At 42.1% G+C, this 21,873-nt stretch overlaps 1 protein-coding gene across 3 annotated transcripts in view; it reads left to right on the top strand.

The window, feature by feature from the left end:
• Positions 1-14,051, top strand: part of LOC137346060 (eIF5-mimic protein 1) — a 102,444-nt gene extending 88,393 nt beyond the window's left edge. For 2 of the 3 annotated variants that reach the window (XM_068009345.1, XM_068009353.1), the window contains 2 exons: positions 329-451; positions 13,617-13,735. In XM_068009345.1, coding sequence (XP_067865446.1) covers positions 329-451; positions 13,617-13,648 — 155 coding nt within the window. In that variant the 3' untranslated portion in view covers positions 13,649-13,735. Of the gene's footprint in view, positions 1-328; positions 452-13,616 lie in introns of all 3 variants that reach the window. The other variant, XM_068009362.1, reaches the window with a different exon arrangement.
• The last annotated feature ends 7,822 nt before the right edge of the window (positions 14,052-21,873 follow it).

Genomic DNA, 21,873 nt, shown 5'->3' with positions numbered 1-21,873 from the left:
ATCTGGCAAGTCCCCATGCTTAATTGAGCCTAGCAAAGTTACTCAATTTATTTTTTGCAGTATGCCAGAGATTTCTGACAAGAACATCTGTTAGAGCTATTGCACTTATACTAGAACTGTTCAACACAGTGCTGAGTCAATAGCCTTGAAATATCACTGAGCATATGCGTCAGCCCATAAGGAAGAGATGATCAGCCTAGCATAAAATGTATAGTCTGAACTTAATGGCTGTGATCAAGGGAGAATGGAAGCATCTTATTTTGCTAGAAACTGCACTTTTCGTTACTTTAAAAAATGCTAACCTTCTGTTAATTGCTCTGAATCACAGCTGATGTTCTGAGTGAAGAAGCCATCCTAAAATGGTACAAAGAAGCACATATTGCCAAAGGCAAAAGCATCTTCCTTGAGCAGATGAAGAAATTTGTTGAGTGGCTACAAAATGCTGAAGAAGGTAGTATTAAGCAAAATATTTGTTTGTATTTCAGTGTATTTACAACATGAGACCATGCAATATCTCTTTGTTTCCCCTGCACCAAATTCCATGCCCTTGGCAAACACACTTGTTTAAATAAGTGGAGTTACTTATGTTTTATTCTTTTTGAAAATAGTCATTGTATTCTGATCTTCCTTGTATGAGAACGCACTAAAGTAGTGAAATTTGTAGATGTTCCTGATTCTCCAATCTGTACTCCCTTCAGTGTGATTACATACAGAATCAGTCTCTCACAATTTTGTGCTGAAAGTATGAAAAGAGTGCAAAATATCATATGAACCTACAAATCAATTTTGCCATACTCTAGGTTTTAGATTTATCTCAATGCTCATATAAACCCATTTCTGACATCATTCATTGGGAAATGCTGGAATCTATTATTCAGGAAGTCTTTACAATGCACTTAGAAAATCACAGTACGATCAGACAAAGTCAACATGGTTTTACGAAAGGGGAATAGTGGGCTGAATTTTATGAGGTTTCCGACGTCCGTGGTTGTGGCAGGGGGGCCCGGAAAATTCTGCCGGGAGAGGCCCGCTACAATCCCCGACGCCGAGAAGTCCCCACCACATTTTACCGGCAGCGGCAAGGCCTCGGTGCGGTCTTCATTTGCCGACTAAAATATATGCAAAAAAATGTTAATTAACTTACCTGGACCAGGCGGCCATCTCACTCTAATATTCTGGCCAGTGGCTGGAAGTCTTGCCGTTTCCGATCCCCGTTTGGGGATTCAAGGCAAGACACTGGTGGGGAGGGGGGAGGAGTGAAATTATCAGGGTGGGATGGGAATGGGAAGGGGTTGAAGGGCAAATGTGACCAAGTTGGGTGGGATGTTCATGTTGGGAATAAAGTAAATTTTCAAGGGTACAGGCCAATTAAAAAAAAACATTAGTGGGGGGTGGGGGCAGGTGGGGAGTGGTTGGGAAAGGGCCTCCAGCTTTTAATTGAGAATGCACAGAAGTGTAACTTTAAAAATTCAGTTTTTTCCTAAGGGCTTGAAGCCCTTTAAAAAAACGGCACCAGTGCCTGTGCAGTGGTAAAGGCCTGTTCAGGTCAAGAAAAAAAAACCCGACAGAACCACATTGGACCCGAGCCTGACCTGGCCCGAGTCCCAACATTTTTTCCTGCGCCCGACCCGACCCGACCACCGGAATGTTCCTTTTAGCTACCTTGCAACTCTCAATCTGCAGAAAGCATAAGTTAATATTCAAGGGCGGCGCAGTGGTTAGCACCGCAGCCTCACAGATCCAGCGACCCGGGTTCAATTCTGGGTACTGCCTGTGTGGAGTTCGCAAGTTCTCCCTGTGTCTGCGTGGGTTTCCTCCGGGTGCTCCGGTTTCCTCCCACATGCCAAAAGACTTGCTGGTTGATAGGTTAATTGGCCTTTATAAATTGCCCCTAGTATAGGTAGGTGGTAGGAAAATATAGGGACAGGTGGGGATGTGGAATTAGTGTAGGATTAGTATAAAATGGGTGGTTGATGGTCGGCACAGACTCGGTGGGTCGAAGGGCCTGTTTCAGTGCTGTATCTCTTTAAAAAAAAAAGTCATATAGACGCTCACTCACTCACTGTGCAGACTGAGTTTCCCTCCTTGACGTCCCGGACTCCTAGCTCAGGTAGGTTTTTTACTTTTAACATTTACCAACAGAGCAAAATGCAATTCTTGCTGTGTGCGTCTGACCCGGATCCGGCCCGGCCCAACCCGAGCCTGAAAGCCGGACCCCGAAGAGCAACTTGACCCGACCCAAACCCGACACACGTCATCGGGTTCGGGTCGGGTAGCAGGCCTTTACGTGGTGGTGCTGGACGCTGCTGTTGGGGAATTTTCTTTGTGATGTGTCATCTCCACCTTCGACAGCTCACTGCATATTGATAGCTGCTTCAAGTGTGACTCAAACTACTAACTGTTACTTGGGCATTCCTGGGATTCACTCACCTATTATTGCTGTTCCAATTCTGTCTTCTGCTGCTAAAGGTGCTTTCGCCCCATTCTGCTTGTCTTTAATCCTTCCATTATATTTTACGATATCTGGACTATTTCAAAATCTTGCAACTATTGTGTACTCTTTGTGTCACTGCAGAAAGTCCCATTTGTTCCAAGAAGGCTGAAATAAATGATTTTTTCCCCAGGAATTTTTTCAAGGCAGCAGATATTTGATCCAGCAGTGTCCCCTGCTCTGAGAACTGAACACCAGTTAGAAACAGTAGCCTGCCCATATGAGATACCTTAACACAATCCAACAATTTAAACAAAAGCAAAATACTGCAGCTGCTGCAAATCTGAAACAAAATAGGAAAATACTGGGAATACTTGGCAGGCTGGCAGCATCAGTGGAGGGAGGGAAAAACAGAATTAATGTTACAGGTCTATGATCTTTCATCAGAAAGGGCATACACCTCCTAAACCAACAACTACTGTTTCAGTCTGTCTGTTTATACCTCCTTTGAAACTACAAATAAATTAAAGGAAGGGATTAGATATCCCTAATGAAAGGGGCACAAGTACCATACAGTAACAAAAAACAAACTATATAGGAAACTTAACTAAATCAAACTAAAATGTCATTTCCAGTAGTGATCATGCACTATAGTCCCCCTGGTGCCCACTGGTCGTGGAAGGCCTCAGGCTTACTGGTGGACGCTGCTTGCTCCCTCTGCAGGGACGGCCGGGCACAGATGTAGTCACGAAAGAGAGGCAGGCAATCAGATTGGATGACTCTCTCGATTGCCCGCTGCCTGGACCTATTTAATGGCCACCTTGGCCAGGCCTTGGAGCAGTTCCACGAGGAAGTCCCTTGACTTGCCCACTCCCCTCCACACCAGGTGGCCGAAGATCAGAAGTGTGGGACTGAACTATGTCTATTTATAGGGACAGAAGTTTAACCCCAACTCATGCCCACCACGTGTAAAATGAAATACAATTAATATCCAATTAACATCTGCTAATGTCATGTTAACACAGGCAACAGGAAGTGTTTGAGATTATCCCAAGTTAAGTATTCCTGATTTGTCTCTTCATCTGGTGCAGACTCTCCTGGTGCCTCTTTATGAAGGCACTTGTTTAGGTTTGCCTTTGCATCCCTCATCTTTACACAGAATAAGGTACTGGTGGAGCAGTAAGTGGCAAGGTTTTTGAGATCTGGATTTATGAAGAAGAGAAAGTGAGTGGACACAACCATTTCTTTTCCAGCCATCAAAGGAGGGTAAAATGGGTGGACAAGTCATTGTTAGTGTCTAATAAGTTCTGTTGATGCATGTTAAATACCTAGTAGTTGAAGGTAATAGGGTGAAGAGGTGTTGGGTGTTTATATATACATCTGAATACAATTAACTAAAGAGCCAGCCAGCTAGCACTGGCTTGAGATTGTTAGATGTGGAGAAGTAAGCTCTGTGGCAAGCAATAAACAATCTCCACCAAAGCATCCAAGTCTCAGTGTCGTCTTCACAAAAAGGTTTGGAAGTTTCCCTGACAGTCATGACTCCTGTATACATACCTGCTGACTTGAATAGATTTGTTACAGGCCTGGATGAGGCCAACTTGCCTACCTGCTTTCGCAAGTATGAACGAAAGATGCTGAAATAAAAAGCAGAAAACGGAAGCAAAACGCAAACTAGCAACTTTATTCGCTACTTTTTTGTTTAAAGCTATAGCATTTTTAGGGTAACATTCATTAATGCACAAAATGTATGATCAATAAAAAATGGAGGCGTTTTCAGGCATCACCTCAGCTGCCTCCTCAGTTTCCTGTCTCATCCTCATTATCCTCCTGTGGCAGGTGGTGGCTGCACATTTTCAACCTCATGCTGCTTGGTTGTTCCTCTGGATTATACATGATGCAGCAGGCTGCTCTGACCCTGGTGATTTATTTAGGGCTTATATTGTAGGGCATTTTTTCCCCATGTGTCCAGGTTTCTGAACCCTGAATCTCTACTTTCACCATTAGGTTTTGTCTTCAACAAGAATTCTGTTGCTATCATGAGCTTCATTTGCTTTGGTTCAAAACAACCTCAGTGGAGTCATGAGTCAGGCTGTTAGCTGGAGGGTATTCTTTGTTCTCAAGGTGATACCTGCCCAGTCTCCTGCCTCCTTCAAAAAATTATGGCATATGGAATAGTCGAATGGCACAAAATGCATACATAATGGCTGCTTCCATTGTATGAAGCATTGAGTTGCATGATATGGCTCCTATGATCACACACCACCTGCACATTGATTGAATGAATGAATGAATGGAAGTTCTTGGTGTTGGTGGTGGGGTTCCCAGGACCATATGTGTGCAGTCAACAAACTTTGTTCTTTTGGAAAGTCTGCCCTGCAGTAAAATTGCTAACAACTTTCCATGGGCAACATTGTGAAATAATTGTCTCTGGCAAACAAAAATTTTATCATTTGCCTAATTGCCAGATCTCAACACTGCCACTTTTTTTTCCTGGTAGAATGTGTGGGAATTTGTGACAATTATGTCCTCCTGTGAAACCAGATTTCTTTAAGGTCCAAAGAAACATTTTAGCATTAAATCCACGAGTTACAGGGTTCAATATTAACTGGGATAACAGATGAAAAAAAAATTTTGAATACACAAATTCTAATATGCAATCCGTTCTTTCCACAGGTACATTGCCTTCAACTTCACAGGACTTCAAAGTAACATCAGGGAAAAATAGCAAAAAAGATAATGCTAAAGGCATTATGTCTGAATGCATGAAGCAATCACAACAAGTTAAATGAATTAATAGCACAGATCTAATAGCCATTAAGGAGATGTGGTTGCAGAGTGACCAGTATTCGGAATGAAATATTCCAGGATACTTGACTCTAGAAGAGATAGGAAAAGTGGAACAGGAGTAGAGAAGCTCTGATGAAGAAGAATGGGACAAAAGCAGTAGAGAGAAAATACCTTGGCTCGGAAAACAAGATGGAGAATCATTTTGGGTGAAGCTAAGAAATAAGGGACAGAAAACACTAGTGGGAGTAGTTTATAGGCTCCCTAACAGTATTATTGTGTCGGACAGGATAAAACAGGAAATTAGAGGTGCATGTAACAAGACTAATACAGTAATCATGGACTTTAATTTTCATATAGACTAGCAAAATAAATTTGCACTAATAGTGTGGAGAATGAGTTCATGAAATGTATACAAGATACTTTTCTAGATCAGTATGTCAAGGCAACCTACTTTAGATCTAGTATTGTGCAATGACAAAGGGTTAACTAATAACCTTGTTGCAAAGGGGTCTCTGGTGATGAGTGATCATAATATTGTAACATTTTATATCGAGTTTGAGTGATTTAGTAAATTACAAAACGAGAGTCTTAAATTTGAATAAAGCAAACAACGTAGGGATGAGAGACGAGTTGGCCTAGATAGGTTGGGAAACTGATTTGAAAGATATGATGGTAGATAAGCAATAGTAAACATTTAAAGAATAAATTCATTATTTGCAACCAATATGCATTCCTTTAAAGAATTAAAAATCCATGAGAAAAGTAGTTCAACCTTGGCTAACGAGAAGTTAAATATTGGATTAAAGGAAGAGGCTTATAATGTTGCCAAAAGAATAGTAAGCCTGAGGATTGGGAAGATTTTAGAATTCAAAGGGTGACCAAGAAATTAATGAAGAAAAAGGAATTTGAGAGTAAACTAGCAAAAGACATAAAAAGAGATTGCAAACGTTTCTACAGGTTTGTAAATAGAAAGAGATTAGCAAAAGCAAATGTGGGTCACTTAGAGGCAGAGACAGGAGAAATTATAATGTGAAAAGGAGATGGTAGAGGCACTAAACAGATACTTTGTATCTGACTTCATCATAGAAGACACACAAAAAAATTCTGAAAATAGGGAATGAAAGGTCTAGTGCAAATGAGGAACTTAGGGATATTCTCTTTGGCCTCCTTATCTCGAGAGACAATGGATACGCGCCTGGAGGTGGTCAGTGGTGTGTGGAGCAGCACCTGGAGTGGCTATAAAGGCCAATTCTAGAGTGACAGGCTCTTCCACAGGTGCTGCAGAGAAATTTGTTTGTCGGGGCTGTTACACAGTTGGCTCTCCCCTTGCGCCTCTGTCTTTTTTCCTGCCAACTACTAAGTCTCTTCGACTCGCCACATTTTAGCCCCGTCTTTATGGCTGTCCGCCAGCTCTGGCAAACGCTGGCAACTGACTCCCACGACTTGTGATCAATGTCACAGGATTTCATATCGCGTTTGCAGACGTCTTTAAAGCGGAGACATGGACGGCCGGTGGGTCTGATACCAGTGGCGAGCTCGCTGTACAATGTGTCTTTGGGGATCCTGCCATCTTCCATGCGGCTCACATGGCCAAGCCATCTCAAGCGCCGCTGACTCAGTAGTGTGTACAAGCTGGGGATGTTGGCCGCCTCGAGGACTTCTGTGTTGGAGATACGGTCCTGCCACCTGATGCCAAGTATTCTCCAGAGGCAGCGAAGATGGAATGAATTGAGACGTCGCTCTTGGCTGACATACGTTGTCCAGGCCTTGCTGCCATAGAGCAAGGTACTGAGGACACAGGCCTGATACACTCGGACTTTTGTGTTCCGTGTCAGTGCGCCATTTTCCCACACTCTCTTGGCCAGTCTGGACATAGCAGTGGAAGCCTTTCCCATGCGCTTGTTGATTTCTGCATCTAGAGACAGGTTACTGGTGATAGTTGAGCCTAGGTAGGTGAACTCTTGAACCACTTCCAGAGCGTGGTCGCCAATATTGATGGATGGAGCATTTCTGACGTCCTGCCCCATGATGTTCATTTTCTTGAGGCTGATGGTTAGGCCAAATTCATTGCAGGCAGCCGCAAACCTGTCGATGAGACTCTGCAGACACTCTTCAGTGTGAGATGGTAAAGCAGCATCGTCAGCAAAGAGGAGTTCCCTGATGAGGACTTTCCGTACTTTGGACTTCACTCTTAGACGGGCAAGGTTGAACAACCTGCCCCCTGATCTTGTGTGGAGGAAAATTCCTTCTTCAGAGGACTGAAACGCATGTGAGAGCAGCAGGAAGAAGAAAATCCCAAAAAGAGTGGGTGCGAGAACACAGCCCTGTTTCACACCACTCAGGATAGGAAAGGGCTCTGATGAGGAGCCACCATGTTGAATTGTGCCTTTCATATTGTCATGGAATGAGGTGATGATACTTAGTAGCTTTGGTGGGCATCCAATCTTTTCCAGTAGTCTGAAGAGACCACGTCTGCTGACGAGGTCAAAGGTTTTGGTGAGATCAATGAAAGCAATGTAGAGGGGCATCTGTTGTTCACAGCATTTCTCCTGTATCTGACGAAGGGAGAACAGCATGTCAACGGTCGATCTCTCTGCACGAAAGCCACACTGTGCCTCAGGGTAGACACGCTCGGCCAGCTTCTGGAGCCTGTTCAGAGTGACTCGAGCAAAGACTTTCCCCACTATGCTGAGCAGGGAGATTCCATGGTAGTTGTTGGGATATTATTACGAAAGAAAGAGTAATTGAGAAATTAATGGGACTTAAAATCGACAGTCCCATGGGCCTGATAGCACCTGCATCCTAGGGTTTTAAAGGAGATTAGAATTAGAACATTACAGCGCTGTACAGGCCCTTCGGCTCTCGATGCTGCGCCGACCTGTGAAACCATCTGACCTACACTATTCCATTTTCATCCATATGTCTATCCAATGACCACTTAAATGCCCTTAAAGTTGGCGAGTCTACTACTGTTGCAGGCAGGGCGTTCCACGCCCCTACTACTCTCTGAGTAAAGAAACTACCTCTGACATCTGTCCTATATCTATCACCCCTCAACTTAAAGCTATGTCCCCTCGTGTTTGCCATCACCATCCGAGGAAAAAGACTCTCACTATCCACCCTATCTAACCCTCTGATTATCTTATATGTCTCTATTAAGTCACCTCTCCTCCTCCTTCTCTCCAACGAAAACAACCTCAAGTCCCTCAGCCTTTCCTCGTAAGACCTTCCCTCCATACCAGGCAACATCCTAGTAAATCTCCTCTGCACACTTTCCAAAGCTTTCACATCCTTCCTATAATGTGGTGACCAGAACTGCACGCAATACTCCAGGTGCGGTCTCACCAGAGTTTTGTACAGCAGCAGCATGACCTGGTGGCTCTTAAACTCGATCCCCCTACTAATAAAAGCTAACACACCATATGCCTTCTTAACAGCCCTATTAACCTGGGTAGCAACTTTCAGGGATTTATGTACCTGGACACCAAGATCTCTCTCTTCATCTGCACTACCAAGAATCTTCCCATTAGCCCAGTACTCTGCATTCCTGTTACTCCTTCCAAAGTGAATCACCTCACACTTTTCCGCATTAAACTCCATTTGCCATCTCTCAGCCCAGCTCTGCAGCCTATCTATGTCCCTCTGTACCCTACAACATCCTTCGGCACTATCCACAACTCCACCGACCTTCGTGTCATCTGCAAATTTACTAACCCACCCTTCTACACCCTCTTCCAGGTCATTTATAAAAATGACAAACAGCAGTGGCCCCAAAACAGATCCTTGCGGTACACCACGAGTAACTAAACTCCAGGATGAACATTTGCCATCACTATCTGGAGATAGTGGATGCATTGGCTTTGATCTTCCAGAGTTCCCTAGATACTAGAACAGTCCCCATGGATTGGAAGATAGCAAACCTAACCCCGCTATTCAAGAAAGGAGAGAGAGAGAAAACGGAATCAGGCCACTTTGCTTGACATCAATAGTAGGGAAAATGCTAGAATCTATTATTTCGGGTGTGGTAACAGAGCACTAAGGCGACACAGAGTCAAAAACATGGATGTAGGAAAGATGTAGTGTTTGACTTACCTGTTAAGAGTTTTTTGAGGTTCTCACTGGCAAAGTTGATGAGGGGGAACCAATGGATGTATTGTATTTTCAAAAAGCATTCAATAAGGTGCTACACAAGACTTTATTATACAAAATTCGGGCTTATGGCATTAGGGGTAATATATTAGCATGGATTGAGGATTTGTTAATGGACAGAAAACAGAATAGGAATAAATGAGACATTTTCGTGTTAGCAGGCTGTTACCAGCAGGGTATCACAAGGATCGGTGTTTGGGCCTCATTTAGTTACAATCTATTTCAATGACTTTGATGAGGGAACTGAATGTAATGTATCTAAGTTTGCTGAAGATACAAAATTCGATGGGAACGTAAGTTGTGTGGAGGACACAGAGGCTGCAAAGGGATATGGACAATTAACTGTCAGATTTTTAGACTTATGGGCAAGACGTCAACCAATTGAGGCAACAGGATACTTAAGTCCAGAAAGTTTATTGAAAGTAAAACAAAACTTAACAATTGTGTTGCAACCAGGTGAGCAATGTGTCTAGGAGTCTTTTGCTGTCTTCACCTGTTCTTATTGTAACAATGTTTAATTTTAAACACTGTGTTTTGAGCTCCTCTTTGTGAATCCTTGTTCACAACTTTCCAATTATAAGGCAAAGAAATGAGCACAAACAAGTTTTCTGAGATTTAAAGAAAAAAGATGAAATTTATTAAACCTTAAACTTAAATTATAATACGGTTCACACCTACCGATATACGACGCGCCCACACTAGCACGCACATGCAATATAAGCATGCAGATAGGGACAGAAATGAGCAGAAGAAAAGATAAGTAGAACAGTTTGAGGCAATATCTTGTTGCTGTTTCTTGAGCTTGCTGTAGTCTTTGATTGAAGATATGGTCTTGTCTTTCGTTGGGGCCCAGTAGTCGTCTTAAAACCTTGTTCACATAGGAAACCTCTCTCTCTTTGAGTTTCATGTGTTTTCACAAGAATCAGTTCTATGGGAAAGAGATGAGGGCAGGCAGACAGGAGAGATGTTCTCAGTCCATGAGCACACAGCGTTCTCTGCTCCATTTCCTTTGTTGGCAGTTCAAATTTTTTTTTAAACTCCCAGGTTGCCCACCAGATTAGTCATGTGATTAGCTCCTTGTATGGAACAGCCGCTTGAAAATCCTTTAGAAGTTCAAATTCTCTGCAACAGCCAGTTAGTCATGTGACTAAAACTGGTCTGACCACTTCTGCGTATTGGGGAATCAACTGCTGGGTCCCCATTGTTTCAACATTGTCTGGTGGTATGCAAATGTCCTTCCAGTCAAGGCTTGCAATTTTAAGTTTTTGTTCATGTGGTGAAATAATGTGTACCTCAGTCTTGGTAGGTGGGGGGTTTGCTTGACAATTGAAAGTAAATAATTATATTTAACCAACTTGGGGATTATAACTTTACAGCTCTTAGCAGGTGCGCAGACTGGTCGAGCTTGGTAGCAGAGTAGGCTGGGCTGTCTTCTTGACTTGGTACGGGTCCTCGTGAGGTGGAGAACTCTGCTGATGATCTGTGCCTTTACTTTTGGAGGTCTCCTGGTGTTCCTGTTCAATGAAACCTTACAAGACTCCTGCTTTTAACTCCTGGATGGCCATCACACCACCTCAGTCAGGCTCATGTAAAATAATAATTGGTTCTAGTTGTTACTAGGTAAATTTAATTGGTTCTTAATGATGTCTTCCACGAACAGTCATTTGGCTTCCCAATTTCAGCCATGAGTACAATGGAGTGGTTTCACATTGTCTCTTTATTGAATCTTAAACAAGTTTCCTATTCATTAAATCTAGACTCTTGAAGGCCATGGTGTACCATCTCATAGACTTTATCAGGGGTTCCAGAAAGTTCCATTGTTCGAACTGAAATGAAGTTACACTTTCTCACACAGACACACAAACATACAGTAATTAGATTTAACAAACTTTAAAAGAAAACCCATTCTTTCTAAAATGATTATTGGTTCATTAATTATAATTCAATCAACGTTCATTATTTGTACAATCATCTGTTTCATGTTGGGTAGCTACTTATTAATGTAGGATACAAAAATTAGGATACAAGAAGTTAGTACTAGACACAAGATAGCTTCTTTGGTCATGTGTTAGTTATAAAATGGTTTTCTTGACCTTGTTGGTCATTACAAGTGAATACAGTATAAAAATGGTCAAGTTAAACTAAAATATAACTACCCAAAGCTACCTACAACTGGCCCAGATGAAATGTATCCTAAGCTGTTAAGGGAAGCCAGAGAAGAAATAGTTGAGCTTCTAATCATCATTTTCCAATCCTCTCTGGCTACAGGCATGTTGCCAGAGGACTTGAGGACAGCCAACATTGCACCGTTGTTTAAAAAGGGGGAAAGGGATAGACCGAGCTATTACAGGCAAGTCAGTCTAACCTTGGTGGTGGGAAAATTATTCGAAAAATTTCTGAGGGACAGGATAATTCTTCATTTAGAAAGAAACTGATTAATGAAAGACAGCACAGATTTGTTAAGGGGAAGTGGGTCTGGCTAACATGATTGAATTGTTTGAGGAGGTAAAAAGAAAGGTCATGCATTTGTTGTAGTTTTTATGAATTTTAGCAAGGCTTTTGATAAGGTCCCACGTGGCAGACTGGTAACAAAAGTAAAAGCCCATGGGATCCAAGACAAGTTAGATCCAAAATTGGCTCCGAGGCAGGAAGCAAAGGGTACTGGTTGATGGGTGTTTTTGTTACTAGAGACTGTTTCCAGTGGGGTTCCGCAGTGCTCAGTAGAGGGTCCCTTCCTTTTGTGGTACATATCAATGATGTGGACTTGAATGTAGCAGGTATGATTAAGAAGTTTGCAGATAATACAAAAATTGGTCAGGCGGTTAATAATGAAAAAGAAAGCTGTAGACTGCAGGAAGATATCCATGGACTAATCAGGTGGGCTGAACAGTGGCAAATGGAGCTCAATCTGGAGAAGTGTGAGGTAACGCATTTGGGGAGGGCTAACAAGGCAAGAGAATGCACAATAAATGGTAGGATACTGAGAAGTATACATGAACAGAGGGACCTTGGAGTGTATGTTCACAGATCACATGAATGCATGCGTACACACACACACGAACAGCCAAAGGAGGCAGGGTAAAACAGGTAGAAATGGAAGCAGAAAAAATTGGCAACTTGGGGCAAGCCTGGGGAAGTCTTATCTAAACTCAAACAGATTTTGTGTTTAAAAATCTGCTCTATTCTATTGCTTTCTTGCTTTTATGTACCAAAACTTTTTAAATTGCCTTGACAGTTTACTATTAATTCAAAGTTCTTCCATTCAAATTCTGACAATTTACAATTTTAGCACTAAATTCCCACTTTGCTGTATGCTTACTTCAAATTAATTGAATAATTCAATGTTTAGTCCACAAATTGACAATTATCAACAATGGACTATATTTGGATAAAATAAATGAAAACAGTAACTAAATTAAAGTTGCTTTCTGCAAAGATATGCTGTATTTGAAATTGAGCAACTGGTTGGAAAGATCCTCAGTGCATGGTAGTTTTGGGAACAATATAATGTTCAGTAACATTTTGCAATTTGAGTATTGCTGAAAATAGAGGCATTGTTTCGAAGCTTTGCATCTTGCACTCATCAGGACATCGCAAGAATACCAATGTAAGGGAAGCAACAACTTTACAACAACAAGTTGTTTCCCTGACATTGGTATTCTTGCAAATTGTTCTGATGAGTGCAGACGAAAAGCTTTGACAAAAAGTCTCTATTTTCAGCAATACTCAAGTTCTGTACTATCAAGCAACTATTTTGCAATTTTCCATTAAAGTAAATGCAACCTTTATGTGACAGTCGACTGGTTTATTTTGCAGCTATTTACTGAGAAGCGACCTCACTGGGATAGAAAATTTAAAAGACAATAGAAGCTGCAAAAAAGCAATAAAATGGCAGTACATATAAAATGCATCTACCAATCATTATAAGGTTCACGACATGCATACGGCTTTTCATAAATATATTTTAAAGTCTGATAAAACATGAATTTTAATAGTGATGCATTACCATTAAAATTCCAAAGAAAAATAGAAGAATTATTGAAGATTTTGCATTAAGCTAAAAAGTGTTGATACATTTGAAATATTGATTATACACATTATGCACAGACATCAGTCAAACAATGGCTGAAGTGATTTTGTCATTCACTTTCAGAATGATAATAGTGGATGTAGGACTTAACAAAATTGTTTAAACTAATCATCCTAAGTATTAAAAAAAAATTTGTGACTTTTATTTTCTTTTTAGAATCTGAATCGGGAGAAGACGAAGACAATTAGCAACAGCTCGAACAAGTACAACGTGTTCCTTCACCTGTACGGTTGCAGTAGTAAAGGTTGTGTTTCCAAATCAAATGGAAACCCTAGGATAGCCTTCCTTTTGTGTAGAAAATAGGCTTATAACTGATGTGAAATAACTGAGCCCTGATGCATTACTAGTTCCTGTGGGATTCCACTCTTGGGGCACGATGCTTTAACTTAGTAAAGCTATTTAAAAGGGGACCATGTACCCGAAAATGAACAACTATGGTCTCCTTTTATTAACTTTTTTTTTTCTAAATTCTCTGTGAACATTACACAACATCTATTGCAGCCATTGTTTTGTCAACCTTTGTAGCAATTTGTGGATATGTAATTTGACACTAGGGATTTTCTTGAATAAACGTTTTTGTATTTTAAAAAACATGCGTCAGGAGACCATTCACTTTCTAGTACATCATTACATATCCTTACAAAACAATTACATTTTTGAACACTTCTTGATTATTCATCCAGCCATTCAAGAATTTATGAACTACAATTTAACAAAACAGGGCAGCTCATCCTAATGTTGTGAATCTTTCACACATGTATTTTGGGCAGGCTTGTTATGGAGAGTGGTGGATGTTCAAAAGACTGAGAGAATTTAAACTATGCCAAGATAATGGACAAATTTTACACAAAGAACAAAGAAAATTACAGCACAGGAACAGGCCCTTCGGCCCTCCAAGCCTACGCCGATCCAAATCCTCTATCTAAACCTGTCGCCTATTTTCTAAGGGTCTGTATCTCTTTACTTCCTGCCCATTCATGTATCTGTCCAGATACATCTTAAAAGACGCTATCGTGCCCGCGTCTACCACCTCCGCTGGCAAAGCGTTCCATGCACCCACCACCCTCTGCGTAAAGAAATTTCCACGCATATCCCCCCTAAACTTTTCCCCTCTCACTTTGAACTCGTGTCCCCTTGTAATTGAATCCCCCACTCTGGGAAAAAGCTTCTTGCTATCCACCCTGTTTATACCTCTCATGATTTTGTACACCTCAATCAGGTCCCCCCTCAACCTCCGTCTTTCTAATGAAAATAATCCTAATCTACTCAACCTCTCTTCATAGCTAGCGCCCTCCATACCAGGCAACATCCTGGTGAACCTCCTCTGCACCCTCTCCAAAGCATCCACATCCTTTTGGTAATGTGGCGACCAGAACTGCACGCAGTATTCCAAATGTGGCCGATCCAAAGTCCTATACAACTGTAACATGACCTGCCAACTCTTGTACTCAATACCCCGTCCGATGAGGGAAAGCATGCCGTATGCCTTCTTGACCACTCTATTGACCTGCGTTGCCACCTTCAGGGAATAATGGACCTGAACACCCAAATCTCTCTGTACATCAATTTTCCCCAGGACTTTTCCATTTACTGTATAGTTCACTCTTGAATTGGATCTTCCAAAATGCATCACCTCGCATTTGCCCTGATTGAACTCCATCTGCCATTTCTCTGCCCAACTCTCCAGTCTATCTATATTCTGCTGTATCTCTGACAGTCCCCTTCAGTATCTGCTACTCCACCAATCTTAGTGTCGTCTGCAAACTTGCTAATCAGACCACCTATACTTTCCTCCAAATCATTTATGTATATCACAAACAACAGTGGTCCCAGCACGGATCCCTGTGGAACACCACTGGTCACACGTCTCCATTTTGAGAAACTCCCTTCCACTGCTACTCTCTGTCACCTGTTGCCCAGCCAGTTCTTTATCCATCTAGCTAGTACACCTTGGACCCCATGCGCCTTCACTTTCTCCATCAGCCTACCATGGGGAACCTTATCAAACGCCTTACTGAAGTCCATGTATATGACATATACAGCCCTTCCCTCATCAATCAACTTTGTCACTTCCTCAAAGAATTCTATTAAGACATGACCTTCCCTGCACAAAACCATGTTGCCTATCACTGATAAGCCCATTTTCTTCCAGATGGGAATAGATCCTATCCCTCAGTAACTTCTCCAGCAGCTTCCCTACCACTGACGTCAGGCTCACCGGTCTATAATTACCTGGATTATCCCTGCTACCCTTCTTAAACAAGGGGACAACATTAGCAATTCTCCAGTCCTCCGGGACCTCACCCGTGTTTAAGGATGTTGCAAAGATATCTGTTAAGGCCCCAACTATTTCCTCTCTCGCTTCCCACAGTAACCTGGGATAGATTCCATCCGGACCTGGGGACTTGTCCACCTTAATGCCTTTTAGAATACCCAACACTTCCTCCCTCCTTATGCCGACTTGACCTAGAGTAATCAAACATCTGTCCCTAACCTCAACATCCGTCATGTCCCTCTCCTCGGTGAATACCGATGCAAAGTACTCGTTTAGAATCTCACCCATTTTCTCTGACTCCACGCATAACTTTCCTCCTTTGTCCTTGAGTGGGCCAATCCTTTCTCTAGTTACCCTCTTGCTCCTTATATATGAATAAAAGGCTTTGGGATTTTCCTTAACCCTGTTTGCTAAAGATATTTCATGACCCCTTTTAGCCCTCTTAATTCCTCGTTTCAGATTGTGCCTACAATCCCGATATTCTTTCAAAGCTTCGTCTTTCTTCAGCCGCCTAGACCTTATGTTTGCTTCCTTTTTCCTCTTAGCTAGTCTCACAATTTCACCTGTCATCCATGGTTCCCTAATCTTGCCATTTCTACCCCTCATTTTCACAGGAACATGTCTCTCCTGCACGCTAATCAACCTCTCTTTAAAAGCCTCCCACATATCAAATGTGGATTTCCCTTCAAACAGCTGCTCCCAATCTACATTCCCCAGCTCCTGCCGAATTTTGGTATAGTTGGCCTTCCCCCAATTTAGCACTCTTCCTTTAGGACCACTCTCGTCCACACCATCAGAAAATTGGAACTGAAAATGCAGCTAAGTTGGTGAGAATGGAACATGTGGCAGCGAGATATGGATATTAAAAGCAGAGGTAAAACAAACATTCTGTTTGGATAAATACTTTTGTACACTTTGGCTTGCTGTACACATGTGACCTTTGTCATTATATGTAAATAAAGGCTTTTGGCAGTAGCCATTTTATGTACCACATGGAACATGGTGTCATAAGTAAGTAGCTGGATTTGAGAGGATTTTGATAGCTGTAAGACAGCTAGCAGATATGCAAAACATCAGAGTTTAAAACAGCTCCTGTCTGCAACTTTGCACAGGACATCAACAGCTGGGTAAGTCATTATGACTTTGAATTTTCTAATACCTGCTCCTATGAATATGAAGGGAGATTGAGAGGGAATAGGCAATTTTTTCCAGTATCGATGGCAGAATTATGAGATTGCCACAGAGTTGAACAAGAAATCCGAATAGTTAAGAGTAGCAACTCTGTTATCCTTGATGGAGAAGGAATGTTACAAGCTGTGTTGCACCCTAGATCTCACTGAGAAGAAAAGCAAGACTTGAGATTTGGGAGGCCTTAAAGACCTAGTTTGAACCCTCTACTGATGTCATTTATGAACACTATGTGGCAAGAAGAATAAAAAAGCATATTATCTAAATGGTGAGAGATTGCAAACCTCTGAGATGCAAAGGGATCTGGGTGTCCAAGTGCATGAATTGCAAAAGATTGGTATGCAGATTCAGCAAATAATTAGGAAAGCCAATAGAATGTTGTAGTGGAATTGTGAGGGGAATTGAATACAAAAGTAGGGAGGTTATGCTTCAGTTAAACAGGGCATTGGTGAGACCACGTCTGGAGTACAGTATTGCTCTCATTTAAAGAAGGATGTAAATGCATTGAAAGCAGTTCACAGAAGATTTACTAGACTAATACCAGCAATGAGTGGGTTGTCTTATGAAGAAAGGTTGGACAGACTAGGGGCTTGCATCCGTTGGCGTTTAGAAGAGTAAGAGGTGACTTGATTGAAACATATAAGATCCTGAGGGGTCTTGACAGGGTGGATGTGGAAAGGATGTTCCCCTTGTGGGAGAATCTGGAACTAGCGGTCACTGTTTAAAAATATGGTGTCGCCCATTTAAGACAGAGATGAGGAGAAATCTTTTCTCTGCAGGTCGTGAGTCTTTGGAATTCTCTTCCTCAAAAGGTCGTGGAAGCAGAGTCTTTGAATATTTTTAAGGCAAGTGTAGACAGATTCTTGATAAGCAAGGGGGTGAAAGGTTATCGGGGTAGGCGGGAATGTGACATTGAAGTTACAATCAGATCAGCTATTATCTTGTTGAATGGCGGAGCAGGCTCGAGGGGCTGAGTGGCCTACTCCTTCTAATTCGTATGTTTGTAATATTAGAGCTCAGGAAGGGAGGGAAAATATTGATCAGCATATGACTGTACTGAGATGTCTAGCTGAGTCTTGTGACTTTGAGCAACTGAATAATGATCTCATCAGAGATGGGGTTGTCTTAGGAGCAAGAGATTCTGCTGTAAGAACATGGCTGTTGAGAGAAGAGAACCTTACTGTCAGGAAAGCTATTGATATATGCAGAAGCTCTGAGTTGTCAATCAACAGCTGAAGAGTATTGATGGGAGAGCAGACAAGGCAGTGCACTATGCTGAGAGGCAGTCCAAGTCTTCCAAGCACAAGTTAATGATGAAAAGGAAGGACAACTTTCAGAAGGGCCAGGAGAAAGGTCAAGGCTGGATGTAAATACTGTGGAGGACACCACAAGGAAAAAGAAGCATATCCACCCTGGGTTTCCACCACTGTGTATCGGTGGTGGAGGGGGTGAATGTTTGTGGATAGGGTACAAATCAAGCGGGCTGCTTTGTCCTGGATGGTGTTGAGCTTCTTGAGTGTTATTGGAGCTGCACCCATCCAGGCAAGTGGAGAATATTTTATCACACTCCTGACTTGTGCCTTCTAGATGGTGGACAGGCTTTGCGGAGTCAGGAGGTGAGTTACTCGTTGCAGGATTCCTAGCCTCTGACCTACTCTTGTAGTCACGGTATTTATATGGCTACTCCAGTTCAGTTTCTGGTCAATGGTAGCCCCCAGGATGTTGATAGTGGGGGAATTCAGTGATCGTAATGCCATTGAATGTCAAGGGGAGATGGTTAGATTCTCTTTTGTTTGAGATAGTCATTGCCTGGCACTTGTGTGATGCAAATGTTATTTATCAGCCCAAGCCTGGATATTGTCCAGGTCTTGCTGCATTTTGACACGGACTGCTTCAGTATCTGAGGAGTCACGAATGGTGCTGAACATTGTGCATCATCAGCAAACATCCCCACTTCTGACCTTATGATTGAAGGAAGGTCATTGATGAAGCAGCTGAAGATGGGTGGAATGATGCTCACCCCAAGAGAACAAACCAAGCTGAGAGTCCAGGGCAACAGGAAGAAGGAAGAACTTCGGTTCCAGATAGTGAAGGCTAAGCAATCTCCCCTCATCTCAACTAAAACAAGTCAAGAGTTTGGACAGCTAACCTTCCATGTACCAGAAGTGATTTGCAGTGTTCCCTGTGACACCAAGCCATTGACTGTTGAACAATCCCTGGCAGATTACAAAGATGTTTTCACAGGCCTTGGCTGCCTTCCTGGTGCATATCATCTCGAAGTAGATTAGAGTGTGAGGCCAACTCAACACCTTCTTTGGAGAGTTCCAGGTGCCCTCAAGGCCAGCCTGAAAGACAAGATAGAGGAGCTTGAAAAGATGGAAGTAATCAAGAAAATAACAACTCCTACAGACTGGATTAGCAGCATGGTAGCAGTGAAAAAACCTGAAAAGTTGACTGTGTTTAGATGCAAGGGACCTCAATAAAGCTTTGAAGCAATCTCACTACCTTATACCAATACTAACCATTGAAGAGATTCTGCCTCAACATGCCAATGCAAAAGTCTTTACTACCCGAGATGCTAAGGATGGATACTGGCAAGTGAAGTTGGATGAAATCAGCAACTTTCTGACTACTTTCTGGACCCTTTGGGAGGTACAGAAGGCTGTGCATGCCGTTTGGCATTTCTAATGCTCTGGAAGAGTACCAACGTAGACAGCATGAGCTAGCCAATGGTCTACCAGGAGTGGAAGCAATTATGAGTGATCTTCTAGTGTATGGATGTGGAGATACAATGGAAGATGCCATCGCAGGCCATGGTCAGAATCTAGTGAGACTGCTAGAGAAAGCTCACCAGATGAACCTGAAGCTGAACAAGAAAAAGTTGTGGCTGAAGATGACTGAAGTTAGGTACATAGGGCATGTACTGACAGCTAAAAGACTTCCCCCTGATCCTGATGAGGTGCAAACCATGGCAGAGATGTAACAACCTGCATTAATGCAAACTGAACGATGCTATACACAGATCGAGAAAGAGTGTCTGGCTATTGTTTTTGTGAGCATTTCTACCAGTACCTGTTTGGGAGAAAGACATGGTGGAGTCTGATCGCAAGCATCTTTCTCAAACTGCTTCCATCAGCTCCAAAGCATTTGCAAAGGATGTTACTTCGTTTGCAGAGATATCACTTGGAAGTGAAGTACAAGCAAGGGAAGCAGATATACATCGCTGACAAGCTGTCGAGAGCTATGCTCCCTTTGAAGGAAGTTGATGATGCTAGTACAGAGTTTGAAATCTTCCAGATTCAACAAAAAGCAACAGCATGACATGCTCTGGAAGTCATCAAACCAGCAGAGACGTTGAACCTGACAGACATGCATCTTGTTTAGATCAAGCAAACTATGTGATGAGATGCAACTCTTCAAGTGCTACAGGATTATTGCCATGCCATACCCAGATGGTTCTTCCAACAGCTGAGAAACTACTGAAGCCCAAAGTAATAACAGGTGTGAGGGACAAGCGAAATGACAAAGTCAAATGTCACTTTGATAAAACAGCCAAATCATGCCAGAGCTGAGTCCTGGAGAGACTGTCGGAGTGCAAACATTCAATGCGCTCCAGAAAAATGAGCCCACTTGGCAATCTTTGGACTTGCATGAAGAAGTTGTCATCTTGATCATACCAGGTGAAGGTGAATGACCAGATCTATCATCGCAACCACAGACATCTACGTTCAACCGGAGAAGCTGCTCCTTCACAGCAAACAGCTGATGAGACACATCGGAGTTCACCAACTAAACAATGAACTGAATGCCATCAGTCCCAGTGGTCAACCAGCGCAGATGAGCAGCAATGATCACCACAGCAACAACATTCCACAGAGAAGGAACACCAGCAACATCACCCAAGGAACCAACAGACACCAGACGAACAGCTAACAACAACTCGCATGTGTACCATAAAATGATCTGAACGCTTTAAAGATTATGTGTGGAACACTTGTGCTGGGACAGACAAATTTGAAAGGACAAGAACGAACAGACTTAACAAGGTGAGGGGGAATGTTTGGATAAATACTTTTATACATTTTTGGTTGACCTCTGATGTCATGATATGTAAATAAAGGCTTTTGGCAGTAGCCATTTTATACACCACATGGAACAGATTCTAAGTTTTGTAATGCTGTCCTCCTGGAAGATATTAAGTATAAACAGACAGCAACAATGTCAGAATGAAGACATCAGATGACAAGTAAATATGGAATGGAATGGGTTGCTGCAATGTGTCCAGGACTGCTTTCCAGATTAGGATATCCTTAATCTGACAAAGACAAGGGTAGTACTGGATTTAATTCTAGGAAATGAAGTGGATAGTGGAATATCTGGAAAAGGAATGACCATTTATTACACAATTCAAAGGGAGAGGGAACAGTCAAAGGCAAACCTACTTGATTGGAAATTAGTACACTTCAAAAAGGAAACTTAGTTCAGATAATCAGAAAGAAAATTTGTCAGATACAACAATGGAAAACATGCAAACAGTAAAGTGCAAACTAAACATTTCCACAAGATGTCAGAGATGAAGTAATACCTGGTGTAACAAAAATCTTTTGAGTCCCTTTGGGCTGTCTGTTCAATGATTCGAACCTGACTTCCTACTGGTAACAGTTACAATTTTATTTAAGCATAAGTAAGACTTAATACATTCAGTATTTAAGTAACAGTTTTCAGGTTACAATTGAGTTTTGCATTACCTCCTTTGTTCCATGGGCAGAATCCTTGACTGTAAGTGTTCACACCCTTTGCCTTTCTCTCCTGCCCATTTTGCCAAGTGACTCCTGAGTTTCCCTGATGGGGATTCCAATTGAGATCCCTTTCTTGTACCTTTACTACAATACAAAAACTTTTGAGCCTTGTAAAAACAGCCACTAGCTTACACCCCAAACCCCATTATCC

This window comes from Heterodontus francisci, chromosome 2 (assembly GCF_036365525.1).
Source record: "Heterodontus francisci isolate sHetFra1 chromosome 2, sHetFra1.hap1, whole genome shotgun sequence".
Lineage (NCBI taxonomy): Eukaryota > Metazoa > Chordata > Chondrichthyes > Heterodontiformes > Heterodontidae > Heterodontus > Heterodontus francisci.
This window is presented reverse-complemented; position numbering and strand designations above follow the sequence as displayed.